Below are 25,121 nucleotides of genomic sequence, written 5' to 3' on the forward strand. Positions count from 1 at the left end.
CATGTAAATGCACTCGATCAGCATTGGGCAGAATAACCTGATTACTGCCCGACTCATGTAGACACAGAGTTTTCCATTATCTGGTACATAAACATCAGAACTTTTATCACTTTCAAAATAACCGGTAAGGCAGAGGTCAGACAGTGTATCATGACTTATGCTGAAAAGAAATTTACTTCATACTGTTTAATATTCATGTTATGTATTCATTCTGCAGTAAAACTCAAACCTACAAACATGAACGTTTCTTTGTACAACCCTTCCATCTCATATAACTGCTCCAACATCACTTCAGGGCCAAGTAAAGACTACACTTCTACATGTTTGGTTTTATACGTTGTTGCTGGCATCACAACGTGTGCTTTCATCCTGCCCTTCAACATTTGGGCTCTTTTGCTAAGCAGGAGGAAACTGACCATAGATGGACGCTCTGCATCTCCTGATATACTTACTATTAACCTGTTTTTCACATGTGTTACTGTATGCCTCATCAACACACTTTATTTCATCAGCATTATGTCCTCGTTCCCATTTCTGCCCGAAGTCACAATACTCATTGCTTTTATTGGCTTTATGGCTCAAGCTCAGTTCCACACCTGGATCTGTATCGAGCACTGTCTGGCTGTGGTGTTCCCCATCTTCTACTTGAAGCTCAAGCAGTTCAGGTACAAGTTGGTGTGGGTAGGTTTTACTTGGATTTCATCTGTGCTATACGGAGGAATAATTGCCTCTGTGAACTTTAATATACCTAAATGGTTATATTCAGTGCCTTACTCTGTGATGCTTTTAGTGATACTGATATGCAATCTGGCAACTCTAGCAGTGCTAAGGCAGCCTAGTCCAGGAAATGGAGAGAGAAGAGAGATGCACCTTCTGAAAGTGAAGGCTTTCAAGATCATTACATTGACCCTGTTTGTATTATTCACTGGCTACTATCCATACATCTGTGTGACATTTCTAGAGAACAGTCTGTCCAGTGAAAATTTATGTATAGCCAGGGCAATTGTTCTTTGTCTGTTTTTGCCTGGATGTGTCATCCATTCATTCCTTTACCTCTCAAAGCTAAACAGAATCCCATGCAACTCCTTAACCTAAACATTTATTGAAAGGCTGCCTGGTTGTAAGTTCTGTTCTATGTGGTAAATGATTTGTTATGTTGAGTAAATTAACTTAATTTAAATGCAACTGCAAAACTAAGAATAAAAGTAAAACTATTATTGATTAATATTTGATATATAAGGGAGAAAATCCCTTGATGTTATGAGCTCTGTAAATAATATAGAAAAAATTAATCTCACTTCAGAAATATTATTAATTTCTTGTTAAAGTTTTTTATTTTTTTTCACTTATATTTTCCAGTATTGTTTGTTGTATTTTCCAGAGTTGCACAGCATGACCTTTAATTTCAAAATGTAATATATAAATATATAGTTACAGAAAAGTAGATAAAGAACAGAGTAATAAATGTGCTTTAATGTACACATGTGAGTTGTCATAACATAAAAAGGTGTTTAATAGATGTATATTGTGTAACATTAATAAAGTTTTAGAGAAAGGGCAAAATAATATTAATCTATACATTTTATTGTATAAAACATTACTGTTCATTGTCATTACAGCCGTTAATCTATTATGTGATGTGCATGTTAAGTGGTATATTACATGTAAATGTTTTCTTGTTTGCATTTTAATGACTAGTACAAATGATGATACCCACCATCACATTTTCAAAAGTACATTTTGTCATTAAAGCAAAATGAAGGGATTTAAGTCATTTTTTATTTATGAAGATATTTACATTTGCAGTACATATCTTCATAATATACATAATTATAAGTGTCTGGGAGTTGTGAGCTGTACACTGATTTGTCTAGCTGTCTCATTCACTGATTATTTAATGACTGACATGTCTGATTATTACGGCATGACACAAAACCAATAATGATTACATAAACAAGGAAAGAAAAAAAGGCAAGTTATCTTTAACCATGCAGTAGGAGAAAATGTATGCTGAGAATATTAAAAGTTTATAGACTATAGTATTGATACATTAAGGAATATCTTATTTCAAATAATTATGAGTTGGATTTTTATTTGTAAAACAATTTTAATTGATTTTATTAGTTATCTTTATGCTTGTTAATTTGTCAGCTTGTATGTTGCCCATTTTGATAAGAACTGCTGCATAATGATGCAAGAATTGTGTTATTTTAGCTACAGATTTACTGAAACATTTGAAATATGATGTTTTTTTTGTTGTTCTTGTGCACAGTCCCTTTAAGAGCTAGGACACATTGAGTGAGGAAAATTTGCATGTAGTGAAAATTAAGAAGTCTATATTTATGTTAGGATTTCACTCTTTTTCCACTTTAACAAGAGCTCCAGAATTCACATCACAGGTAACATCAATAGAGATTGCAGAGATGTCTAATGTTTAAATTTTAAATTAGCAAAATGAATTACACCCAAAATAATTAGAATGATTGAGCAAATACATTGTATGTGATTGTGATGTATAATCTGACTATGATTTTATATAAAATGATAACAAGAACCATTTTCCATTAATTATTGATTGTAGTTCAATGCTGTGAATATTGTGATCTGAATTCAATTTCATTTATTGCGATTTTTTTAAATTGATCGATTCAAGTAGGAATAGTGTTATATCATTATATAAGTTTCTGCCAGTTGTTTTATTTAATTTAATTAATCATTTGTATGAATACTATATGAAAAATATATTTGCACATTCATTATATTGTGCTACTTTCTGTTATTTAATACTGAGGCTGAAGTCTGTTGATCTTCATGTAAAGAAGAAAAAAGGAGCTAATTCAGAAGTAATCCTACAAGAAAACAAATAAGACTTCCTAAATGATACAGACATCATATAAGCAAAACAAAGTAAACACTGAGCCTTGAGAATTGAGTCAGTAATCTACCTACTTAGATACAGCGTAATACATGTTTTGCGAAATGAAAAAAAAAAGAGAATAGGATTCATGTTGGGCTACAAAGCAGAACAGGAAATATTAAAATAATACAAATGAAATATATTTTATGTATATGCTATTTTTAATACCTATATAAACTGTCAAAATGCATGTGGCCTACAATGTAAAAAAAAAAAAAAAAACATTAAAAATGGGAATTGTACTGGATAAAAATGCTCAGTTTATTTTTCGTAAATCCAACATTTAACAGATTTTTTTCAGGCGTGTGATTTGTATATTCGGGACCTTTACCTCATTTTATATATGGGGAATTCCATAAATGAAAAATCAACTTTATACTGCAAGAGAAATATATATATATATATATATATATATATATATATATATATATATATATATATATATATATATATATATAATACACACACAAAAACACTAGCAGCCAACAAAAGGCTAGGTAGAGGAATCAATATTTTAAAAGCTTATTAGCAAGAATGTAAAGGAAATGTTGTTTACAGCAGATGTATGCTAACACTTACATACATTACGTGCATCAATTTAATTGATGAAATATTAACATTTCTAAGAAAATGTGACTCATGCTAACATGAAGTAAATATGGGAACATCAGATTCCATCAAGATATCTACAAAACACCGAATGCCAAACCTGAAGAACCGCTAACTTAGATTAGTTATGATTAGTTTAGTTTAGATTAGAAGTTTTTTTAGCTACGTTTAGCTTTTAAGAGTTTGTACAGAGTAATGAAGCCATGCGCGCGAGTCTTTGTTCGCAGGCTTTGAAAGGTGATATTCAGCTTCAATCAGCTGCTGAAAAGGGTTTCTGATTCTTGTCACAGAGATGCACCCAAATTAGTTTTTGGATGGAAGGAACATGTTAAAGAATTCGAGAGGATCACATCCCTTTGCTAAAAATAGTAGAAACACGTAGTGAAACTGCATTTACCAACAGTCTACTGCGTTTACCTACAATCTCGTGACCGGCTATGTTTTCGCATCCATTAAGTTTGCAAACCGTCGACACGTATCCCCAAATCGCTCGTGTGATCATGCCAGAACAGCAGGGGACGCTAAAACCGCACAAAGTTTGCGTTCTTTGCGAAAGAAGAGGAAAGTGGTAAAGGAGTCAGGGGACAGGATCAGTGGTGAAAGTGACTGGACGCAGCCAGTGGTTGTGGTGGGCTGGTCTGAACAAAGGTTCAGGGCTGAATTCACCTCCCAGTCCAGACCTATGTGGCTAAAAACATGGTGGCTATTAAACTGGGTGTAATGAGTAAAGAGTTGTACTGCAGGAATCTGGACACCTGCAGTTGTAAAGATGCTGTTATACATTTGCCTTCTTCAGCTTTGTTGGATAATTAAAATAAATTTAAATAATATATTTTCCCTTATATATAACTGCTAACGTTTTTTCTTATTATATATCTGCTTAAAACTAATGTTACTATTACTGTTGTGATTACTAGTACTGTTATGTTATTATACAGATAATAGTCTCTTATTTAACATAGATCTTCTTTATTCTACAGTAAAATCAAACATTCATGTTACAAACATGGATTTCTCTTCGAACAACACTTTCATCTCCTCCAACTTCTCTTCATACTACAGTTCTACGTGTTTGAATATATACGTCTTTGGTGGGCCCACAATGTGTTTTTTCGTCCTGCCCTTCAACATTTGGGCTCTTTTGCTAAGCAGGAGGAAACTGACTGTAGATGGACGCTCTGCATCTCCTGACATACTTACTATTAACCTGTTTTACACATGTGTTACTGTATGCCTCACCTACATACTCTATTTCATTAACCTTAAGTTCATGTTCCCGTTTATTTTGACAATCTCAATGCTCCTTGATTTTATTGGCTTTATGGCTCAAGCTCAGTTCCACACCTGGATCTGTATCGAGCACTGTCTGGCTGTGGTGTTCCCCATCTTCTACTTGAAGCTCAAGCAGTTCAGGTACAAGTTGGTGTGGGTAGGTTTTACTTGGATATCATCTGTGCTATACGGAGGAATAATTGCCTCTGTGAACTTTAATATACCTAAATGGTTATATTCAGTGCCTCACTCTGTGATGCTTCTAGTGATACTGATATGCAATCTGGCAACTCTAGCAGTGCTAAGGCAGCCTAGTCCAGGCAATGGAGAGAGAAGAGAGATGCACCTTCTGAAAGTGAAGGCTTTTAAGATCATCACATTGACCCTGTTTTTATTAGTCACTGGCTACTATCCATACATCTGTGTGACACTTTTAGAGAACAGTCTGCCCAGTGAAAATGTATGTATAGCCAGGGTAATTAGTTTTTGTCTGTTTTTGCCTGGATGTGTCATCCATTCACTGCTTTACATCTATAAGTTAAACAGAATCCCATGCACCTCCTTAACCTAAACATTCATTAAAAAGGCTGCCTGGTTGTAAGTTCTGTTCTATGCAGCAAATTATTTATAACCCTGAAATAAAAAATGTAATGATTAATTTGACTATAAACTTTGTAAATAACATAGACAAAAATCTCATTTGGTAAATAATGTTAATAAACAGCAACAATTTTATGTCTGATTTATTGTTATATGACAAGACAACTGTGAAAAGACAGTGCAGGTTGCCAGTCATTTATTGTGAGCTTTAAACACTATCAATCAAAAAGATGATACTTTGCAGTCAGAAAAGAAATGTAGTCACTACTGTACATTTACAGGTTACTGTAAGCTGTGCACTGATTTGTCTTGCTGTTAAATTCACAGAGCTTATTTAGTGATCCAATCTGACTGAAACAATCAGAGATTACTATGGTATGAAACAGCACTCCAAAAACAAACAATGTCCACAGAAAGATTCAAATAAACTGATATTAAAATAAAAATGTAGCAAAATATGTATCTTTTGTAAAACAGTAGGTGATGATGTATATTGACTATATAGACTAAAAGATTATTTTTTTTTATTGTAGTCTGTAGCAATGAACTGGATATTATTTGGCTGGATAAGACAATAAGGGTCTCTTGTGTTTAAAAAATTAAAGATATTATTATTATTATAGGGTGGTCAGTTAGTCTTCAGGCTGTCTTCAAATTTAGCTGTATAGAATCTATTATAATAGATAGCTGTGTTTAATAGATATCTTATTTTAAATATTTAGTTAGATTTTTATTTGTAATGTTAGTTTAATTAATTAATTTTGTCTGTTTGTCCTGCAACTTGTATTTTGCTCATTTTGCTAAGAAGTTGTCTGCTGCATGCACAAATGTTGTTGTTAAAGCTATTATTATTATTATTATTATTAGCCTGTCTTTCTTGTAATATTACTATTTCTGTCTTTCCCTTTACATCTGTCTACTCTCTGTTTATCTTTTTGTATATTTTTACATATCCCTTATAATGAAAATGACATTATAATGAGTGTTGTGAAGCTCTTGGTTACAGAAGGGTGAGATAAAGGGTAAAGAATATAATAAATTCAATCAACTGTAAATAAGTAAATAAAAAATGCATGGATGGGAAAGGATGAAAAATAAATATTGTGATTTTTTTAATGTTGGCTGTGAAATGTCTTGGAAACTAAAGTTCTTAAAAATAAATATCTTTATAATACAACTTTGTAATACAACACATATAAAATATATATTGTGACTATAAAAAGAACCAAGTGTTTTTGCACTGCAAGTTTAAAAACCTGTGATTCATGATACAAATAGGCATGACTTAAATGTATGACTTAAGGCATGACTTTTTTCCTTTTTCTTTTTTTTTTTTTTTTACATAATCTTTGACTCATACTGCCACTTTTGTTCATGTAATATTACATTCAGATTTTAAATCAAAAGTCAAAAAAGTGTTCCATGATGACAGGCCTTTAAACAATATTTTTTGGATAACTGCTTAGTTATTTAAAGAACAATTTGACTCATATGTTAATCATAAAAATCAACAAACTGAAAGGATTAAAAATATGAAAATATTGTTTTCTGTTGCCATGCACTGTCCCTTTAAGAGCTAGGACACATTGAGTGTGGGACCATAATTTGTATATGGTGGGCATTGACAAGTCTATATTTATGTTAGGCTTTTCCTCTCTTTCAACTCTAACCAGATCTCCAGGATTCACATGACAGGTAAAAATCAATTAGGATTTTGTATAGATGTAGAGTGTAATCAAAAAATAGCTAGAGACTAATTATGCAATAAATATTTGAATTGTTGGTGATATATATTTTAAGTGTTTGTAAGTACAGTTTAAGCACAGTTTCATTGTATTCACACCAGGGTCCGACAATGGTACACCTGTCCCATGCTACCAGTGGATGTGTTGGCATGTATTAGGAAATCAATAAGTTATTTACCTGTTTTCCTGCTCTTTAAAGAAAAAATAAAGTACATATTTGCTATTCATGCTTTAGTCTATTTATACATATTTACTGCAGATCATGATGTAAAGAGAATTCATGCAGTAGGTGAGAATGCATACTATATAAAAGATGAATGTCCCATTGTATTCTGTACTAATGAAAGGGATGTTATAATTTAGGAAAATGAGTAAATATTAGAAGTTGCTCATTAGAATTTCCATTTCTCACAGGTGCATATAGTGTTATTCATGGTCTATCAATTTACATACCAACTATATATATATATATATAAATTCTGTAAATTTATGGAGTGTTATTCATGGTGTATTTGCAGCCAGGAATACTGATCTGTCAGACAGGTCTATATACAATTACTTCAGACATAAGTTAGTTTCTACTGACATTAACAAGATTATTTTTGTTAAAATAAAAAAGGAAAATTAAATTGACAATGATTCTTTTTATAAAGCAATGAAAGAGGAAAAATTCAACGTTTGCTACAAAAGGCTGGTAGGATAATGGAAACAATGTAATGTTTTTTAAACAAATAAGCTAATAAATATATTTTACAGTACATATATGAACAAAAGGTCAGAGGCCTGTTTAAAATTTAAAGTTGTTAATTTGGGGAAGCTTGTCTTAAAGCTAACTCTGTGTTAGCTCACCCCATGGCATGTTAAATTACAGGTGTGTGTTTTCAAGGTGCATGATGAGTATGTTTTTGTTTTTTAAACTGGTTAACTGGTATCTGGAGAAAAATGTTAGTGCTGAAATAGCTATCAGTGCTATTCAACTTCAATAACACTGTATATTCTTGTTTATGCATTACAATAATGATCTGTTTTTATTTTATTCTGTGGTACATAAACATCATTAGACCTTCTAAAACTTTCAAAGTAACTAGAAAGACAGAAATCAGACATAGTGCATTCTAATATTTGAAATATTTCCATGATCAATAATTGTTTAATTATAAAAATAATCTTTTTCCCCTCTGCAGTAAAAGAAATACTACAAAAATGCACTTCACTTTGGACAACTCTTCCACCTTGCCCAACTGTTCCAACAGCACTTTAGGAATAGTCTACAGTTTTTCATGTTTTGTTTTATACTTCTTTGGTGGGGCCATAATGTGTGTTTTCGTCCTGCCCTTCAACGTTTGGGCTCTTTTGCTAAGCAGGAGGAAACTGACTGTAGATGGACGCTCTGCATCTCCTGACATACTTACTCTTAACCTGTTTTACACATGTGTTATTGTATGCCTCATCTACATACTCTATCTCATTAACCTTATGTTCATGTTCCCGTTTATTTTGACAATTTCAATGCTTTTTGATTTTATTGGTTTCATGGCTCAAGTTCAGTTCCACACCTGGATCTGTATCGAGCACTGTCTGGCTGTGGTGTTCCCCATCTTCTACTTGAAGCTCAAGCAGTTCAGGTACAAGTTGGTGTGGGTAGGTTTTACTTGGATTTCATCTGTGCTATACGGAGGAATAATTGCCTCTGTGAACTTTAATATACCTAAATGGTTATATTCAGTGCCTCACTCTGTGATGCTTCTAGTGATACTGATATGCTATCTGGCAACTCTAGCAGTGCTAAGGCAGCCTAGTCCAGGAAATGGAGAGAGAAGAGAGATGCACCTTCTGAAAGTGAAGGCTTTCAAGATCATCACATTGACCCTGTTTTTATTAGTCACTGGCTACTATCCATACATCTGTGTGACACTTTTAGAGAACAGTCTGTCCAGTGAAAATGTATGTATAGCCAGGGCAATTAGTTTTTGTCTGTTTTTGCCTGGATGTGTCATCCATTCACTGCTTTACCTCTCAAAGTTAAACAGAATCCCATGCAACTCCTTAACCTAAACATTTATTGAAAGGCTGCCTGGTTGCAAGTTCTATTCTAGGTGGTAAATGATTTGTAACGCTGAAATAAAAATGTAATGTGGTATTTTTACTTAATCTGCAAAACTAAGAAGGAAAGTACAAATAATATTATTTGAAGTATATGAGAACAAGTTTACCAGCTTTTTTTACCTGTGTTTTCATCTATATTTTTCTAATGATTGTGAAAGAAAAGTGCAGGTTGTTGAAAATTGATTGCAAGCTAGCAATGGAAATCCATAAGATGATCGATAGTTTGCAGTTAACATTTGACAAACATAACCTGTCATAACATTTAAAAATAAACAATCAATATAAATAAATTATATATATATATGCATGTAGGGAAAATGAAGGTGTCTATGTTTATGTTAGGATTTTGCTCTTTTTCCACTTTAACAAGAGCTTCAGAATTCACATCACAGGTAACATCAATTGAGATTGAGCTTGCAGAGATGTCTCGTGTTTTTCCACTACATAACAACAAACTTTAAATTAGCAAACCAAATAACACAAGAAATAATTAGACTGATTGGGCAAATACATTTTAAATTGTATAATGTAAATGTATAATCTATATAATCTAATCTAGACTATGATATTATATAAAATGATAACAAGAACCTTTTTCTATTAATTATTGTAGTTATTTGTGAATATTTTGATCTATGTTTGATTTTAATTACTGAATAAAGTTTTCGCCAATTTAACAAAGCTACTTCTTAATCATTACGAGTAGTGTTATATTATAGTTTTTGTCAGTTATTTTATATTGTGAGTGTTTTAACTTTGGATCTGTATTGAACACTGTCTGGCTGTGGTGTTCCCCATCTTCTACTTGAAGCTCAAGCAGTTCAGGTACAAGTTGGTGTGGGTAGGTTTTACTTGGATTTCATCTGTGCTGTACGGAGGAATAATTGTCTCTGTGAACATTAACATACCTATTTGGATAGATTCAGTGACTTACTCTGTGATGCTTCTAGTGATACTGATATGATTTGATACATTTGATCATACTGCATAATACAAGGCATACTAAAGAAGGGGTACTAAGGAAACTAAAAGCTGCACCTTTCTGAATAAATACATATAAATTGTACTTAAATCATATACATGAATGAGTCTCCTGACCTAAGATCAAGAACCACTTACTAATTGTACACATAGACAACATATTACACAGCTTTAAAGGAAATTCTACATGGGTTTGACTGTTCAAATCTGTTTCTGCGTGTAACATCATCCTCAGATTTACATTTAACTTCTGATTTCAAATCAAAGGACTAAAATACTGATCATGAACTATCACTGATCTGGTAACTCTTTACTTTAAGAAATCATTTTTTAGCTGAAATTAGGGCCTACCGGGTAACACTTTATTTTGAGTGGTCCTTGACGTGGATGATAAATAACTCTTAACATCAGTAACAAATCAACACAATATCAGTGAAGTAGCAGCAGTGAAGCATCTGAATACGCTGAGATGAAAATCTTGAACATGTACTGTTGATGTATTATTTACATTAAGTACATTAATTGTTGATATGCTACTTTGCCATTGTTTATCAAGTAATCAATGTAAAATATATATAAAATGTGCTGAATACTTTTGTTACAGTGTATATGTTCTATTTTATAATATTATGGTTCAAAAAAAAAAGTGGTTGGTGTGGCACAACAGATAACACCACTACCTGCCAGTGAGCTTCCACACCACATGGGAGACTGGGGTTCGATTCCCAGTCCGGGTGACTATGCTGCGCTACACCAATAAGAGTCCTTGGGCAAGACTCCTAACACTACATTGGCCCTCCTCTGTAATACGAGTAACCTTGTAAGTCGCTCTGGAGCGTCAGCTAAATGCCATAAATGTAAATGTAAATAAAACACTTTACATTGTGTGGTGTAATCACATGTCCATGACTACCAGCAACTATAAACACACTGCACAGCTGTTCAGATCCATCATGACACTTGGTTTGACAGGTATACAAACTCACATACATGTGATTTGCCTAATATTTGTGTATGTGGGTGTGTTTGTGTCACTATGTGATCTAAGGTCAATACTTATAGATCTAATGTTATATTCACTTTGCAATTATGATATTAAAACTTATATTCAAATGTGGATGTGAGCTTTAATGAATTCCTTTCTAAAATATTACTGCATGTCTTATATGAAATAGCATTTCTAACTATGATGGAGACATGGAGACACTTTCCTTTGGTGAAATGGGTATGAACCACAAAGCAAAAATAATGTAAGACGTTGGCAAAAAGACTAAAGGAACAGAGAGTAAAGAGTAAATCTCAGGAGACTATCAAAGAAACATATGACAAAATCAGAAGCTAAGAAAAAAAAATAATGAACACCAAAACTACATGAAAAAACAAGCAAAGCAACATACGCACAAAGGGCCATACAAAGGACAAGAACAAGAAACACCTGGGAACCATGACCAAGATGACAAACAGGAATGTACCCAAGAGGCAGCTATGTAATATTCTCACTGTGGTGCACCTGCATTACTAGAGGGTGCTGTAACATTCAGATAACAGGCTCTCAGCAACTGCTGGTCCAATAGAAGATTCGCATCATGAGTAAGACTGATGTTCAGATTCTTTATGTTGTTGTCGCACAGCTGTGAGCTCACACACATACCGCCGTGTCTGAAATGATACCTTGCCTATTCCCTAAAACAGTGCCCTATGTATTGATCTGGAGTTTCGAAACACAGCCTAACTGCGAGCTGAAAGCGTTCAAACCTAAAAGCTCTTCAACACTGTATAATGTTTTGCAGTTGTGCCGAGAGTTCAGTCCCTCCAAAGATGTATGGTCTTCACGTCACGTCAGAATTCACGCACATCTAATCGATACTCGCAGCAGCTGCTCGTAAGTTTGTCCACAGCAGCAGAAGTTCCACACGAGATGTAAACGCGGACACGCTGGCACCACCTGCTGGCCAAAGACGTGTATAACAAGCCTGAAGTTATTGGCTAAATACTGAATAGTATCTAGGTACTGAATAGTAATGAAATGTATTCCTAAAAATATATGGGGCCACGATATGTTAGGCTTATCTATCTATCTATCTATCTATCTATCTATCTAATATATAAAGTAAAGGTAAAGGTGCACGTATTTGTCACTGTACAGCGTACAGCGAAATGTGTCCTCCGCATTTAACCCATCTGGTAGTGAACACACACTCACACACACACACACACACACACACACACACACACACATGTGTTAGGGGCAGTGAGTACACACACACACCCAGAGCGGTGGGCAGCCAACTCCAGCGCCCGGGGAGCAGAGAGGGTAAAGGGCCTTGCTCAAGGGCCCAACAGTGGCAGCTTGCCGAGCCCGGGAATTGAACCCACAACCCTGTTATCGATATCCCGGCTGAACCACCACTGCCCCCAATATATATATACTCATATATATATATATACATATATATATATACATATATATACTCATGCATCTAATGCATCTAATGTGCCGGTAATGCCGTGTCAAATGACGTGCTTGTTGTAAGTGTAAATTAGTCACATTCTCTACAGGGACACACTTATGCACATTCTAAATCATCATTACTGTGTATTTACTGAATTTAACAGATTGCAAAAAGAAAATATAATTTGACATGTTCAAAAAGTATATTTGCAATAACGAATGGAGTAAAATTGCAATGTCCAGATGTGCAAGTCTGATTAAGGCATATCCACACAGACTCAGTGCTGTGATTGTGGCCAGATGTGCAGCTACTAAATAATGACTTGAAGGGAGTGATTATTTATACAATCACTTATTTTACATTAGATATATTTATTTAATTGACATTACTTTGTAGAAATCTTTGTTTTCACTTTGACATTAAAAAAGTTTACAAATTCTTGGGGACAAAGACAAATTTTATTAACCATGATTCAGTGTATAAAAACAATAGAAGGGGAAAACATCCAAGGGGGTGAATACTTTCTATAGGCGCTCCTAATAGGTGTTGTTAGGGTTTGGGCTGGGCTTGTGTGGAGGAAGAGCTTTTCCTTCTCTTGTCCTTTACTGCTTGTTCACCACTGCACCAGTGTCCATCAGCACAGCAAACAATCAAACGTGTGACTGTGGATTAATAATTGTAATGACAGAAGGTCAGAGCGAAATATCTGAAAACTATATATATACTATACTATATACTATAAAAATAATTTTCATTTTGAACGCCTGCATGTAGTCAAGTTCAGTTTAAGGCTTTATCACATGGGGTCTCCATTCTAATCCACAAAGAGCCGCTGTGGCTACAGGTTTTCATACCAGTCAAGCAGGAGAAACCTGTATTTACTTGTGTAATCAGATGGTCTCTGTCTTCAGGTCACTGATTAGTTACTGATAACTATTACTGAATCCAGCTTCTCTTCTGGGTTTTCTGTTCAACCTTAAATGGTGCAGCAATGTAACTGTGGTGTTTAAGGTGGAACAGAAGATTTAAATAAGAAAGTAACTTAGATAAACTACACCTAGTAACAGTATAAAGAGCACTAGCACAATCAGTTCTGACCATTATTTTCATATTTATTAGACTGCATGCTGCAGTATCTGTGGAGTTTGGCACTGGGTATTGTCAATGTACAATCAGATTCCCTCCCTTGATACCCAGTTTGTCTGGTAAGTGTAATATTTTAAGACTAAAAGTGTAGTTTATGTAAGTTTGACTACAACACAGAAAGGGTACGATGACAAGGCTGTCAATCACTTCTTTTTGAAGTGTAACCCTGCCTTCTTACAATGAACCAAAATAATGTTTTAAAAACAAACTGTTGGAAATGGACACAATGGACACTGGAAATGGGAAGACAAGTGAAAAATGAGATGGGCTCATAATGGGGTGTTTTGTCATTGAAACAAATGGAAATGGGCAGAGCTACACATAGTACTTCAACCAGCCAACAGATGTGCTCGACCTGTGGTTGCTTCACTTTTGAGAGATGTGTTGCTGTCCATGTTTTTTTTAAAGTTTGAACAATTCAAACTGTATGGCCAACATGGCCACATCTGGTCACATCTATTTGACAGGTAAAGAATTGCACTGCACATGGTGCCTAGATGGGACCATGTGAGATTAAGGTGTCCTGTAATGATGGAGCCCATTTGGGAAGCCCAGTAACAAAGTATGTACAATCCCACTCGGAGCTCATACACACCTGGAACCCACCTAGCCCACATTCCACACTTGTGAGCCCCACATGAGCACGTTGGTTGGGGAGAGTCTGAAGGTGCAGGTAGAATAGAGACACCTGGCTCTTTGCATAGCATAAGACACTATCATTTACATATCATTCGAATGTGTTCCCACCTAATATTTCAGCCCATTTAAATTGTTACTCCTAATGATATCAATGCCATCTTTTAGAAAACTATTAAAATAGCCTGCAATATGACACAGACATGAAACTAAAGGAAAACGGTGGGTAACTAAATGTCTCTTAAATTACACACTAACAATCATCTCACCATTTACATTTGAATATATCATCAGTCTGCATGAAAATATTAAGGACATAGAATGATATTTAGTGATCCTACTTCAGGAAAACTCTCATCAGGGGACGTTTGAGTGTCTTGATTTGAGCATCTTCTACAAATTCTCATTTTCCCTTAAGGAACATCAGGTTAGCGTTTGTAAAAATAAATAAATAAATAAAATAAAATAAAAAAATTAACATCAGCATTTCTGGCAACCTCTCAAACGTGTATGTATGTCTGAAGTCTTACCTTGACTTCAGAAATGCACTACCCTTTACCATATCAGAGGCTGCTGGAGTGGGGACTTCTTTTCCATATCCTTGCACTGCTGGATCCTTTGGTTGGGCACAAGAGGAATTAATGCAGGTGGAGGCACAGCACCCTCTGATGTACTTACAATAAACCTAGCCTTTTCATTATAATTTATTTTGTATTGTACTGTATTTTGTATGTGCTGCCATTGTTTCTTCCTAATTTTGTTTAGCTAAAATAAAAATAAAAAAATTAAAATGAGAATTAAGGAAGAATAGCCGTTCATGGATCTAAATCCAGATACAAACCAATTTCATGCAATAATGTTGGTAAATCCCTCTTTCTTTTGTAAAATTAAAACCATAGAATCATACCAACATAGCTGTCTCACCATTTGCCTTTGATTTTTTATACTTTGCATGAAAAAAATTTAATAGCATTGACAGGTGCATGACTCAAGCCAACCATGGCTACGCAGCTTTTTTGGGCAGTGCTATTTGTTTAGTGAAACTCACATCTTTCCCATTGGATCTTGGCACTATCTACAATCCCAGTCTCAAAGAAGAATGACTGCACCCCATTCCAATACTTAAATGAAACTTCCTTTCCTTTTATCATCTTTCTTTATTTTTGCCTGATCTGGTGGCAGTGTAGATCCACATGTCAGTGATGCAAATATATTTAAGGTGGCTGAACAGGCAGATTCAATGCAGTTTCAAAGCCTAGGCTGCAGCCGAGGTAGGGCGGGCCCTCAGTACGACAGTCCTATGACATCACACGAAAGGTCCCGCCTCTTGCAATTGCGGCGCGAAACTTGTGTGCTTTTTTATTTGTTCGTGGGAAAAATATATAATTATAAAAAAATAAAATTTTAAACAAATTCTGTTCTGCACGCTTCGCTTTCCGCTGTTTTCCACCTTTCCCCCTCGTGATATGTGCGCAACGAATTGTGGGTAAACGACGCATTAGTCGCGTCCTCGAAATCGCCCCGAAAGCAGGCTGTGTTTCTGGGCTGTGTACAAAGAGCACTACACTTTGGAGCAGCCTTCCGCGAAATGCAGCTCATGTCATACTAACATGCGTTAAAGGTGGCCAGCGCTCACCCTCGTCCTTTACTGCGGATCAGAATAGCAGCACCCACAACACTAGCTAACTGGTTTGCTGGTGACCAGCGCTGGTACAGGCTGTGTCTGAAACTGCAGGCAGCGCTAGCTGACTTGATGCCTTGCTTCCTACGCTGTCTCACAAGCCAGTGTTGTAGGTGGTTTGGTGGTTAAGGTTTCTGTAACCGTGTAACGAAAGCAACGGCACGTCCTCACGTTGCTAAGGTATCGACAGCTCACTGCTTATAGCATTTGTGTGTGTTATCATTAGCTTTTGGCATCCCCCCCCCTCCTTGAAATAGAAGGCTAGATGACTGGACTTTGATTCAGGCATGGCTGGAGCCTTTTTCAGAATTTCTTAGCTATGTTTTCTTTACACAGCCACACAACTTTTCTGAAGTTCTTCATCGTGGCGATTTTGGACACAGCCAACACTTGCTAGCCACAATACAAAACAATGGCGCTTAGTCATGACGTAGCAGATTTTCGTAAATATGAGACTGAAGTGGTCCCAGCTTAAAACCAGCGGTCTAAAAACGCTGCCAAAAATAAAAACGAACAATTTAGCTACTATCTAAACGAACTGGAGTCTATGCGCAGCTCCCTTTAGTGATCTCCACAGCGTTTCAGCCTGAGAGCTTTAGCCTGTGTTATTATGGTGGGCGGGAGCTGGAACGGGGCAAAGAGCAAGAGCACTCCCACTCTTTCCTCTATCTCCGTTTAGCTGTCAGCTAACTTTAGTGGACTGACTACAGAGGCATGGAGGTAGACTGCAGACCGACCTTTCACTCTTTTGTACGATTTTCATATCAGTCTAATTTGCCTATAACATTAATTCAGCTGTGTGAGCATTATATGGCACTCGTGCTGCACGAGCTGCTGATTACGTTCGCAACTGAGCTTATTTCTGTGGTCAGCTTGTGTTGACAGTCCGTTTTAGCAATCAGTCTTCATGTGGGCATGTTTTGCATAAACTCTGTCCTGTGCTAGTTTGAATAGTCTGAAGAGTTGTTTTTTTTTTGCGCCTGACAGGTGCCCAAGAAGCTCCTGAACTCGGTGGAGAGGTGTGTAGATGAGGCTTTGGAGGGCATTGTCAGCAGCAATGGGGGTCTTGTGCTCCTGAAGGGTCATAGAGTTGTGCTTCGGTCCGACCTCCAGCTCCTAAAGGGGAAGGTGGCACTGCTGTCAGGTGGTGGCTCTGGACATGAACCAGCACATGCAGGTAACGGCCACTGCTCTAACTTTTGTCTTCAGGTCTCACAAACTAGAGCTGTTATCCTTAATGCTCACTGTAATGATCCAGATGTGGGTAGTAATAAGCTATATTTACATAAAGGTAAAAACAGTTTACTGAAAATCCCCCCTAACTTAAATGTAGTATGCCTGAAAGAGTATAGAGAATCCTGTTTCTTTTTAAGGTCTAATTTGATGTCTGTTCTGTTCCTTACATCTTTCTCTTTTGAGGTTTGTTATTTTAATTTTAGGCCTAGAGCATATAAAAATAGCTCTTCGAGCTGCACTATGCTGATACCAAACTTCAAACTGCACTATGCTGATACCTTCTTAGAAATAAAGGGGTTACAGAGAATAAAGAGTTCTTTGATCAGTGCCATAGAAAAACCACTTCCATGAAGAAGCATGGCTCACTTGATGCAAAAGTTCTTTACCTATTTAAAGGTTCTTCTCAGTCACGCATCATTTTACAAGCATCAAGAGTTTTTTTTTATAGCAAGAATATTTTGTAACACATATTTTATAGAAGTGTAGCTGCTGGATATACTAATTCATTCCACTGCAGTTCTAGAAGTAGAAGTACTCTAGTTGTTTTTCCATGACTACATTAACAGTGACATTTAATTTAAGTTACCATATTTTGACTAAAGCATTTAGTTTAGACTGCCCAATACATAATTAATGATCTCTTTCTATTTTCTTGTCTGTCCTCTCATCAAGGCTATGTTGGCAGAGGGATGTTATCAGGGGCTGTCGCGGGGGCAGTGTTTGCCTCCCCTCCTCCAGGCAGCATTCTGGCAGCCATCCTGACCCTTTGGCAGAGTGGTGCTTCAGGCGTTCTGCTGCTGGTAAAGAACTACACAGGAGACCGTCTGAACTTTGGTCTAGCCGCTGAACAGGCACGAGCACAAGGAGTCACCGTGGACATGGTGATTGTGGCAGATGACTGTGCCTTTGCCCAGCCCAGTAAAGCAGGCAGGAGAGGACTGTGTGGCACTGTGTTCATTCATAAGGTACTTAACTGAGCAGATGTTTACAAAACCATGTTACTGGAAGCATTTAACTGCTGGACCAGCAGAAATTGCTTTGATAGCACCAGTTCAAGTCTTCTTAGATAATGTTTTTTTGTTGTTGTTATGTTTTGCTTCATCCATAGCTGGCTGGAGCACTGGCAGAAGAAGGGTGTCCACTAGATGCAATTGTTGCCCAGTTGACAAAGGCAACAAAGAGCATTGGTAAGAATAATTTGACCTATCATTTTACATTATGCTATTTCTAATAGAGGGTCATTTTATAAGGCTATGCTTTCTTTTTAATGTAGGCACTCTGGGCGTCAGTCTTTCACCATGCAGCGTACCAGGATGCCTACCCTCCTTTCAGCTTCCACCTGGAGATATGGAGCTAGGACTGGGTAAGAGTAAAGTCACTGCAGGCATTTATTTATGGCTTTATATGTTAAATGATTAATAGACTGCTTGACAGGGCTTACTAAATTATATAACTAAGCATACTTGTGTCTATCCAGGAATACATGGAGAGCCAGGGATTAAAAGGTCCAAGGTTAGTCCGCTGTTTGCTTTTGAGCGGCATATATTTGATATTCTGATACAGTTCTGATGCTGGTTGCATGAACTGAGCACGTGCTGAACCATCCACTTTGCTGATAATTTAATGCATTGGTCTGCTTTCAGATGGCCTCAGCTGATGAGGTTGTGAAAACCATGATTGATCACATGACTGACCCTGCCAGCCAATCACATCTGTCTCTGAAATCAGGTAAGCTGTATGGCACTGGGGGGGGGGTGATGCCTTACACTTGTAGTTATTTTAGGGTAACTTGTAGCTGTTTCTTTTACAGGTGACACAGTGATTCTATGTGTGAATGATCTTGGCGCTCTGTCCAGTTTGGAGATGGCTGTTGTCACCAGAGCTGCCATCAACTGTTTATGTGAGAATTCATTTATTTAGTACTTCAACTGCACAAAACTATAGCATATGGATGCGGAACACAATCAAAGGAAGCATCATTAGTTGGTTCTTGAACCATTTTTTAAAAATTATGTTAGAACGGTCAGACACTGTTTGACAGGTATTAGAAGGTAGACAGGTAGAAGTATTTCTTCTCTAACACAAAATAATACTGATAATTGATAATTATAATTTGTTCTAATTTCTTGCTTTGGGTGAAAGGACAAAAATCTTTAACTTGGCCTATTTACCTTATCTATGACTATTTGTAGTGGGACGTGGATTCTTGGTTGCCAGAGTGATGTCAGGCTTATTCATGACATCACTGGAGATGGCAGGTGTATCCCTGACTTTGATGAGAGTGGATGAGGAGATACTCCGACTGTTCGGTGAGTTCAGTGTCAGCTGTTCGCTGAGTAAATGTCATGCAGACAGTGTACTGACATTTTTCTTTCATTAGCATTTCCAGTCAATCTCTTTATGCTTCATAAAGTCCCAGTCCCAAGTTAATGCCTGACTGAAGAACACATGGATAATGCACTGATGCTATATACAGAAATGCTAGAATGAGAGTGCTCTTAAATTGTAAAATTCCTACATAACAAAATCTTAGTTATAACAGTAAATCATAATTTAGGCTACACATTGTGCATTTTAAAACACTCTAATTTAAACGTCTGCAGATGCTAAAACCACAGCCCCAGCATGGCCCAACCTCAGCAGTGTGACTCTGAGTGGGAGGAAGTTGTACATAGAACCCACAGAAAGACCAGCAGTCTCTGAGACGAAACCTAACCAAGGTAGAGTCAGAGAGTGATATGCGGATTCCACGCCAAACCTCAAAGTGCCTCTATCTCTTTTACTTCCCTCACATCTGATTTAATACATAATTTCTACACTGTAAGTACTAATGGCAGACCGCAAAAACTTTTTTTGAGTTTAGTATGTGTTGGTCAAAATTGCGACGCCCGAAATTAAGCAACATTTAAAATAAATGATTATTTTTCATTAGGTCCTTTAACTTTGGTGGTACAGACAGTTTTGGAGTCTGTGTGTAAAATCCTCCTGCAGCGACAAGAGGAACTCAATGCCCTGGATCGTGCGGCAGGGGATGGAGATTGTGGGAGTACACATGCCCTTGCTGCAAATGGTAAGATGTGTTAATATACAAAGTGTTCAAATGGTCTGTTATTTTTACCACTACATTTAAATGCCTTTCTGTCCTGTTGTCTGCTAAAGCCATTCAGGAGTGGATGAAGACTAGCACTGTGCCTGGAAACCCTTGCATTCTGCTGACAGCTCTTGCTCGATTGGTGGAGGAAAAAATGGGGGGCTCTTCAGGCGCGGTATGGAGATAATCATCAAATCAAACATTTAGTTAACAGTGCTCTGTTGTATAGGACCAATATGATGAAATCCAGATTCCAGCCTGTAAAGAAAATTCATATCATGCTCATATTTGATGTAAATGTGGGCAAAAAAGATGCAGAGGAAAGGAAAATGTAGACTACAGTAAACTATATAGCTTCATTTCATGTCATGTCTGAGAGTGGTTGAGAACCACTGTTTCATTCAACTCTTGTACACTCCAGAAACCATCATTGTAAACAAGTGTTGCGATAGTTTGCAACTACACTATCAAAAATCACAGTTGCAGGCTGTGTGTGAATATTAAAATAGTCACTGTCACACAAAAAACAAACTTTCCAAAGCCACAAATTAACAGGAGAAGGAAAAAATAACTTATTTTTCAGTGGAAGTTAATGTAAAAAGCCATTTTTTATTACAGCATTGCTATAAGTCCATTCATTATGACAGTTTGACACAATGTAAAAAAACAACTGTCAGATTCACATTATATCAAAAAGTGAAAATTACAAAAATGGAGATGCCAGGTTCTTGCGTGACAGTGACCACATGTATTTTTCAATTTAATTTACTATTCAATTAATATTCAATACTCAAGCCTAAAATATGTATTCAACTCTGCTATGTTCCTTTCCACCCTCAGCTGTACAGTCTCTTCCTGACAGCAGCTGCCCCCAAGTTGCGAGAAAGTTGGAGTGGCGCCGACTGGGCAAATGCAATGCAAGCTGGCACTGAAGCCATGAAAAGGTAGCTTTTAATGTACCAAGGTTCATCTCAGTTGCATTGATGTTATTGGTTCTTTACTCTAGCTATGTTTTTAAGAGTCGTTACACAAAAATATCTTGATTAATTTTGGGTTTTTTTTTCAGATCTTAATTCATTTAGGGCAGTTTCACTCAGGTTAGATGGCGGTAATTAAGTTTTTGATAATCTTTATTTTTTGGTAGGTATGGAGGTGCTGCGCCTGGTGACAGGACTATGGTAAGACTGAGATAAGAATGTCTGTGTTTGAGCTTCTCAGAACATATTATGTAGACCTACCATTTAAGTAATGCTGTTTTCAATCCCTTTTAGCTGGATGCATTGTGCCCTGCAGTAGAGGAGTTGATGAAGTTGGTAACAGCTGCTCCAGGTGGCCATATGGCTGTACTACAGGCTGCAGTAGAGGTGCAACTTTAACTAGCACTTAAGCAGTCATCCTTACTGTGTGGGCATTTATTAGTTCTTCATTACCCATTTAGCATTAGACCTTATTGCTTATTCTCACCATTGTTGTCCACAGAAAGCAGAAGTGGGTGCAGAGTCCACCCGTGATCTCACCGCAAAGGCAGGCCGAGCCAGCTACATTGCATCTGAACGCCTGACCAAGCCTGACCCTGGTGCCGTGGCTGTGGCTGCCATTTTCAGAGCAGTGTTTGAGGCCTTGGGAGGAAAGAGCCATTGATCTATGATGGTACAGTGGCATAATGCCAAGATCAGAGAAAAAAAACTCCCCTTTGGGGGACAACACTAATATACAGTGCATCCGGAAAGTATTTTCCACATTTTGTTAGGTTACAGCCTTATTCCAAATTGTATTAAATTAATCTCTTTCCTCAAAATTCTACACAAAATACCCCATTATGACCATGTGAAAAAAGTTTTCTTGAGAGTTCTGAAAATGTATTAAAATTAAAAAACAAAGAAATCATATTTACATAAGTATTCACAGCCTTTGCTTAATACTTTGTAGAACCACCCTTGGCAGCAACTACAGCCTCAAGTCTTTTTGAATATGATGCCACAAGCTTGGCACACCTCTCTTTAGGCAGTTTTGCCCATTCTTCTTTGCAGTACCTCTGAAGCTCCATCAGGTTGGATGGGAGACGTCTGTGCACAGCCATTTTCAGATCTCTCCAGAGATGTTCAATCGGATTCAAGTCTGGGCTCTGGCTGGGCCACTCCAGGACATTCACAGAGTGGTCCTGAAGCCACTCCTTTGAGATCTTGGCTGTGTGCTTCGGATCGTTGTCCTGCTGAAAAATGAACCGTCGCCCCAGTCTGAGGTCAAGAGCGCTATGGAGTAGGTTTTCATCCAGGATGTCTCTGTACATTGCTGCATTCATCTTTCCCTCTATCCTGACTAGTCTGGCAGTTCCTGCTGCTGAAAAACATCCCCATAGCATGATGCTGCCACCACCATGCTTGACTGTAGGGATGGTATTGGCCTCGTGATGAGCAGTGCCTGGTTTCCTCCAAACATGACGCCTGGCATTCACACCAAAGAGTTCAATCTTTGTCTCATCAGACCAGAGAATTTTGTTTCTCATGGTCTGAGAGTCCTTCAGGTGCCTTTTGGCAAATTCCAGACGGGCTGCCTTGTGCCTTTTACTAAGGAGTGGCTTTCGCCTGGCCACTCTGCCATACAGGCCTGATTGGTGGATTGCTGCAGAGATGGTTGTCCTTCTGCAAGGTTCTCCTCTCTCCACGGAGGAACGCTGGAGCTCTGACAGAGTGACCATCGGGTTCTTGGTCACCTCCCTGACCAAGGCCCTTCTCCCCCGATCGCTCAATTTAGATGGCCGGCCAGCTCTAGGAAGAGTCCTGGTGGTTCCAAACTTCTTCCATTTATGGATGATGGAGGCCACTGTGCTCATTGGGACCTTCAAAGCAGCAGAAATTCTTCTGTATCCTTCCCCAGATTTGTGCCTCGAGACTATTTTGTCTCGGAGGTCTACAGACAATTCCTTTGACTTCATGCTTGGTGTTTGCGCTCTGACATGCAGTCAACTGTGGGACCTTATATAGACAGGTGTGTGCCTTTCCAAATCATGTCCAATCAACTGGATTTACCACAGGGGGACTCCATTTAAGCTGTAGAAACATCTCAAGGATGATCAGTGGAAACAGGATGCACCTGAGCTCGATTTTGAGCTTCATGGCGAAGGCTGTGAATACTTACGTAAATGTGATTTCTTAGTTTTTTATTTTTAATAAATTTTCAGAACTCTCAAGAAAACTTTTTTCACATGGTCATAATGGGGTATTTTGTGTAGAATTTTGAGGAAAGAGATTAATTTAATACAATTTGGAATAAGGCTGTAACCTAACAAAATGTGGAAAAAGTGAAGCGCTGTGAATACTTTCCGGATGCACTGTAACTCAAACCACTTATTGTCTATTTAGTCTATTGAGCTACAATAGAAATCAACATACACAAATAATAGATAATTCAGTGACTGATAAAAGATGCATGACAGGTGGAACACAGTTACAATTCTGTCATAGACAAGTCTAGTTCTGAAATGCAGTGAAACATATGCTACACATGTGCTACACATTAGTGCTAGACATTGATCATGTATTACTTTTGTAGTAGCAGTGCATAACGACTCATTACAGTTCCATTCATTCCAACAATTTCAGCTCTGAATCACTGTTCTTATAAAATGTTAAAAATGAACACAATGACTAATTCTGTTACTCGAATGAGGTAAGAACTGTGCAGGCGCCTTTTTCGGATCTAATGGGACCATGAAATGGAGATTTCCCCCTGATATAAATAAAACTGTAGATACTAAACATGGTTCCTGTAAAGGAAAAGAAACCACACAGATGATTGAATGTGAAAGTCACTAACAATAGTCTAAAATTGTCTAAACTTAATAAATTAACTCAATGAATTTGCTTGTTTCATTGTGTTATTATGACTAAACAAGCACAGCATGTACATGTCTTACTCTGTCATATCAGAATATTATGACCACCTACCTAATAGTGGGAATAAGCACCCTCTGATGATCCTAGTGAGACACCGTGGCATAGACTATTAGGTGACGGAAGGTGTTCATTATAGAGGTTAACTGTTCCACTGTGTCGTGTCAAATGCTCTATACCACATAATATTCTAATTTGACCGTGACAGTGGGCAAAGGGTTGTAGCATCTTGAAAACCGCTAACTTTGTGGGATGTTCTAGAGCAGCTGTATTCGCACATTAAGTGCCTCTCAACAGCATAGCAGTGGTGCCATTGATGCCAGAGGGGAATGATGCACAGAAATTCTCCAAAATAACAAGCAATAAAAATCTGTAAGCCATGATAAAAAGGGCTTTTCCAGTAAAGGTACTATTTTGGAGATGCAAGGCTTTTGCGTGACACCAACAATGTAATAATTCTTTGCTTTGTGGTGGGGTTTATGTGAAGTAAATGTGTTTTAAGGTCAATCACTTGACACAACACTTGTAACTTATGGCTTGAGCAATGTCAAAGTCCATAGCAAAGGCAAAGCCATATGATAAAATAGAGAGAGGAAGGCAAAACCTGTCACACCTGCAGGCAGACGGAGTCTGACTTTCATTCTGATATGCATAAACAGGAAACAGAGCAACCAGCTCTGAGACAGAGCAGAGAGAGCATTAGGACAGTGCAGCAGGCACACGTTTCATTTCAGTCTTTCTCTGCTTGTTTTCGC

At 37.2% G+C, this 25,121-nt stretch overlaps 1 protein-coding gene across 2 annotated transcripts; it reads left to right on the plus strand.

Annotated features, from left to right (window-relative positions):
- Positions 1-16,558: 16,558 nt before the first annotated feature.
- On the plus strand, positions 16,559-24,332 carry tkfc (triokinase/FMN cyclase). Of its 2 annotated transcripts, none has more exons than XM_072687642.1 (16): positions 16,559-16,896; positions 17,134-17,323; positions 18,055-18,347; positions 18,491-18,569; positions 18,656-18,745; positions 18,860-18,894; positions 19,026-19,110; positions 19,193-19,282; positions 19,575-19,691; positions 19,986-20,102; positions 20,315-20,452; positions 20,542-20,648; positions 21,314-21,417; positions 21,618-21,651; positions 21,745-21,837; positions 21,953-24,332. In XM_072687642.1, exons 1-16 carry the CDS (start codon positions 16,861-16,863, stop codon positions 22,112-22,114), a joined length of 1,770 nt encoding a protein of 589 aa, XP_072543743.1. In that variant the 5' UTR covers positions 16,559-16,860; the 3' UTR covers positions 22,115-24,332. The 2 variants fall into 2 exon arrangements, with proteins under 2 accessions (XP_072543743.1, XP_072543745.1); XM_072687644.1 differs by having other exon boundaries at positions 16,559-16,866.
- Positions 24,333-25,121: the final 789 nt, after the last annotated feature.

Source organism: Salminus brasiliensis, chromosome 9 (genome assembly GCF_030463535.1).
Source record: "Salminus brasiliensis chromosome 9, fSalBra1.hap2, whole genome shotgun sequence".
NCBI classification, from domain to species: Eukaryota; Metazoa; Chordata; class Actinopteri; order Characiformes; family Bryconidae; genus Salminus; species Salminus brasiliensis.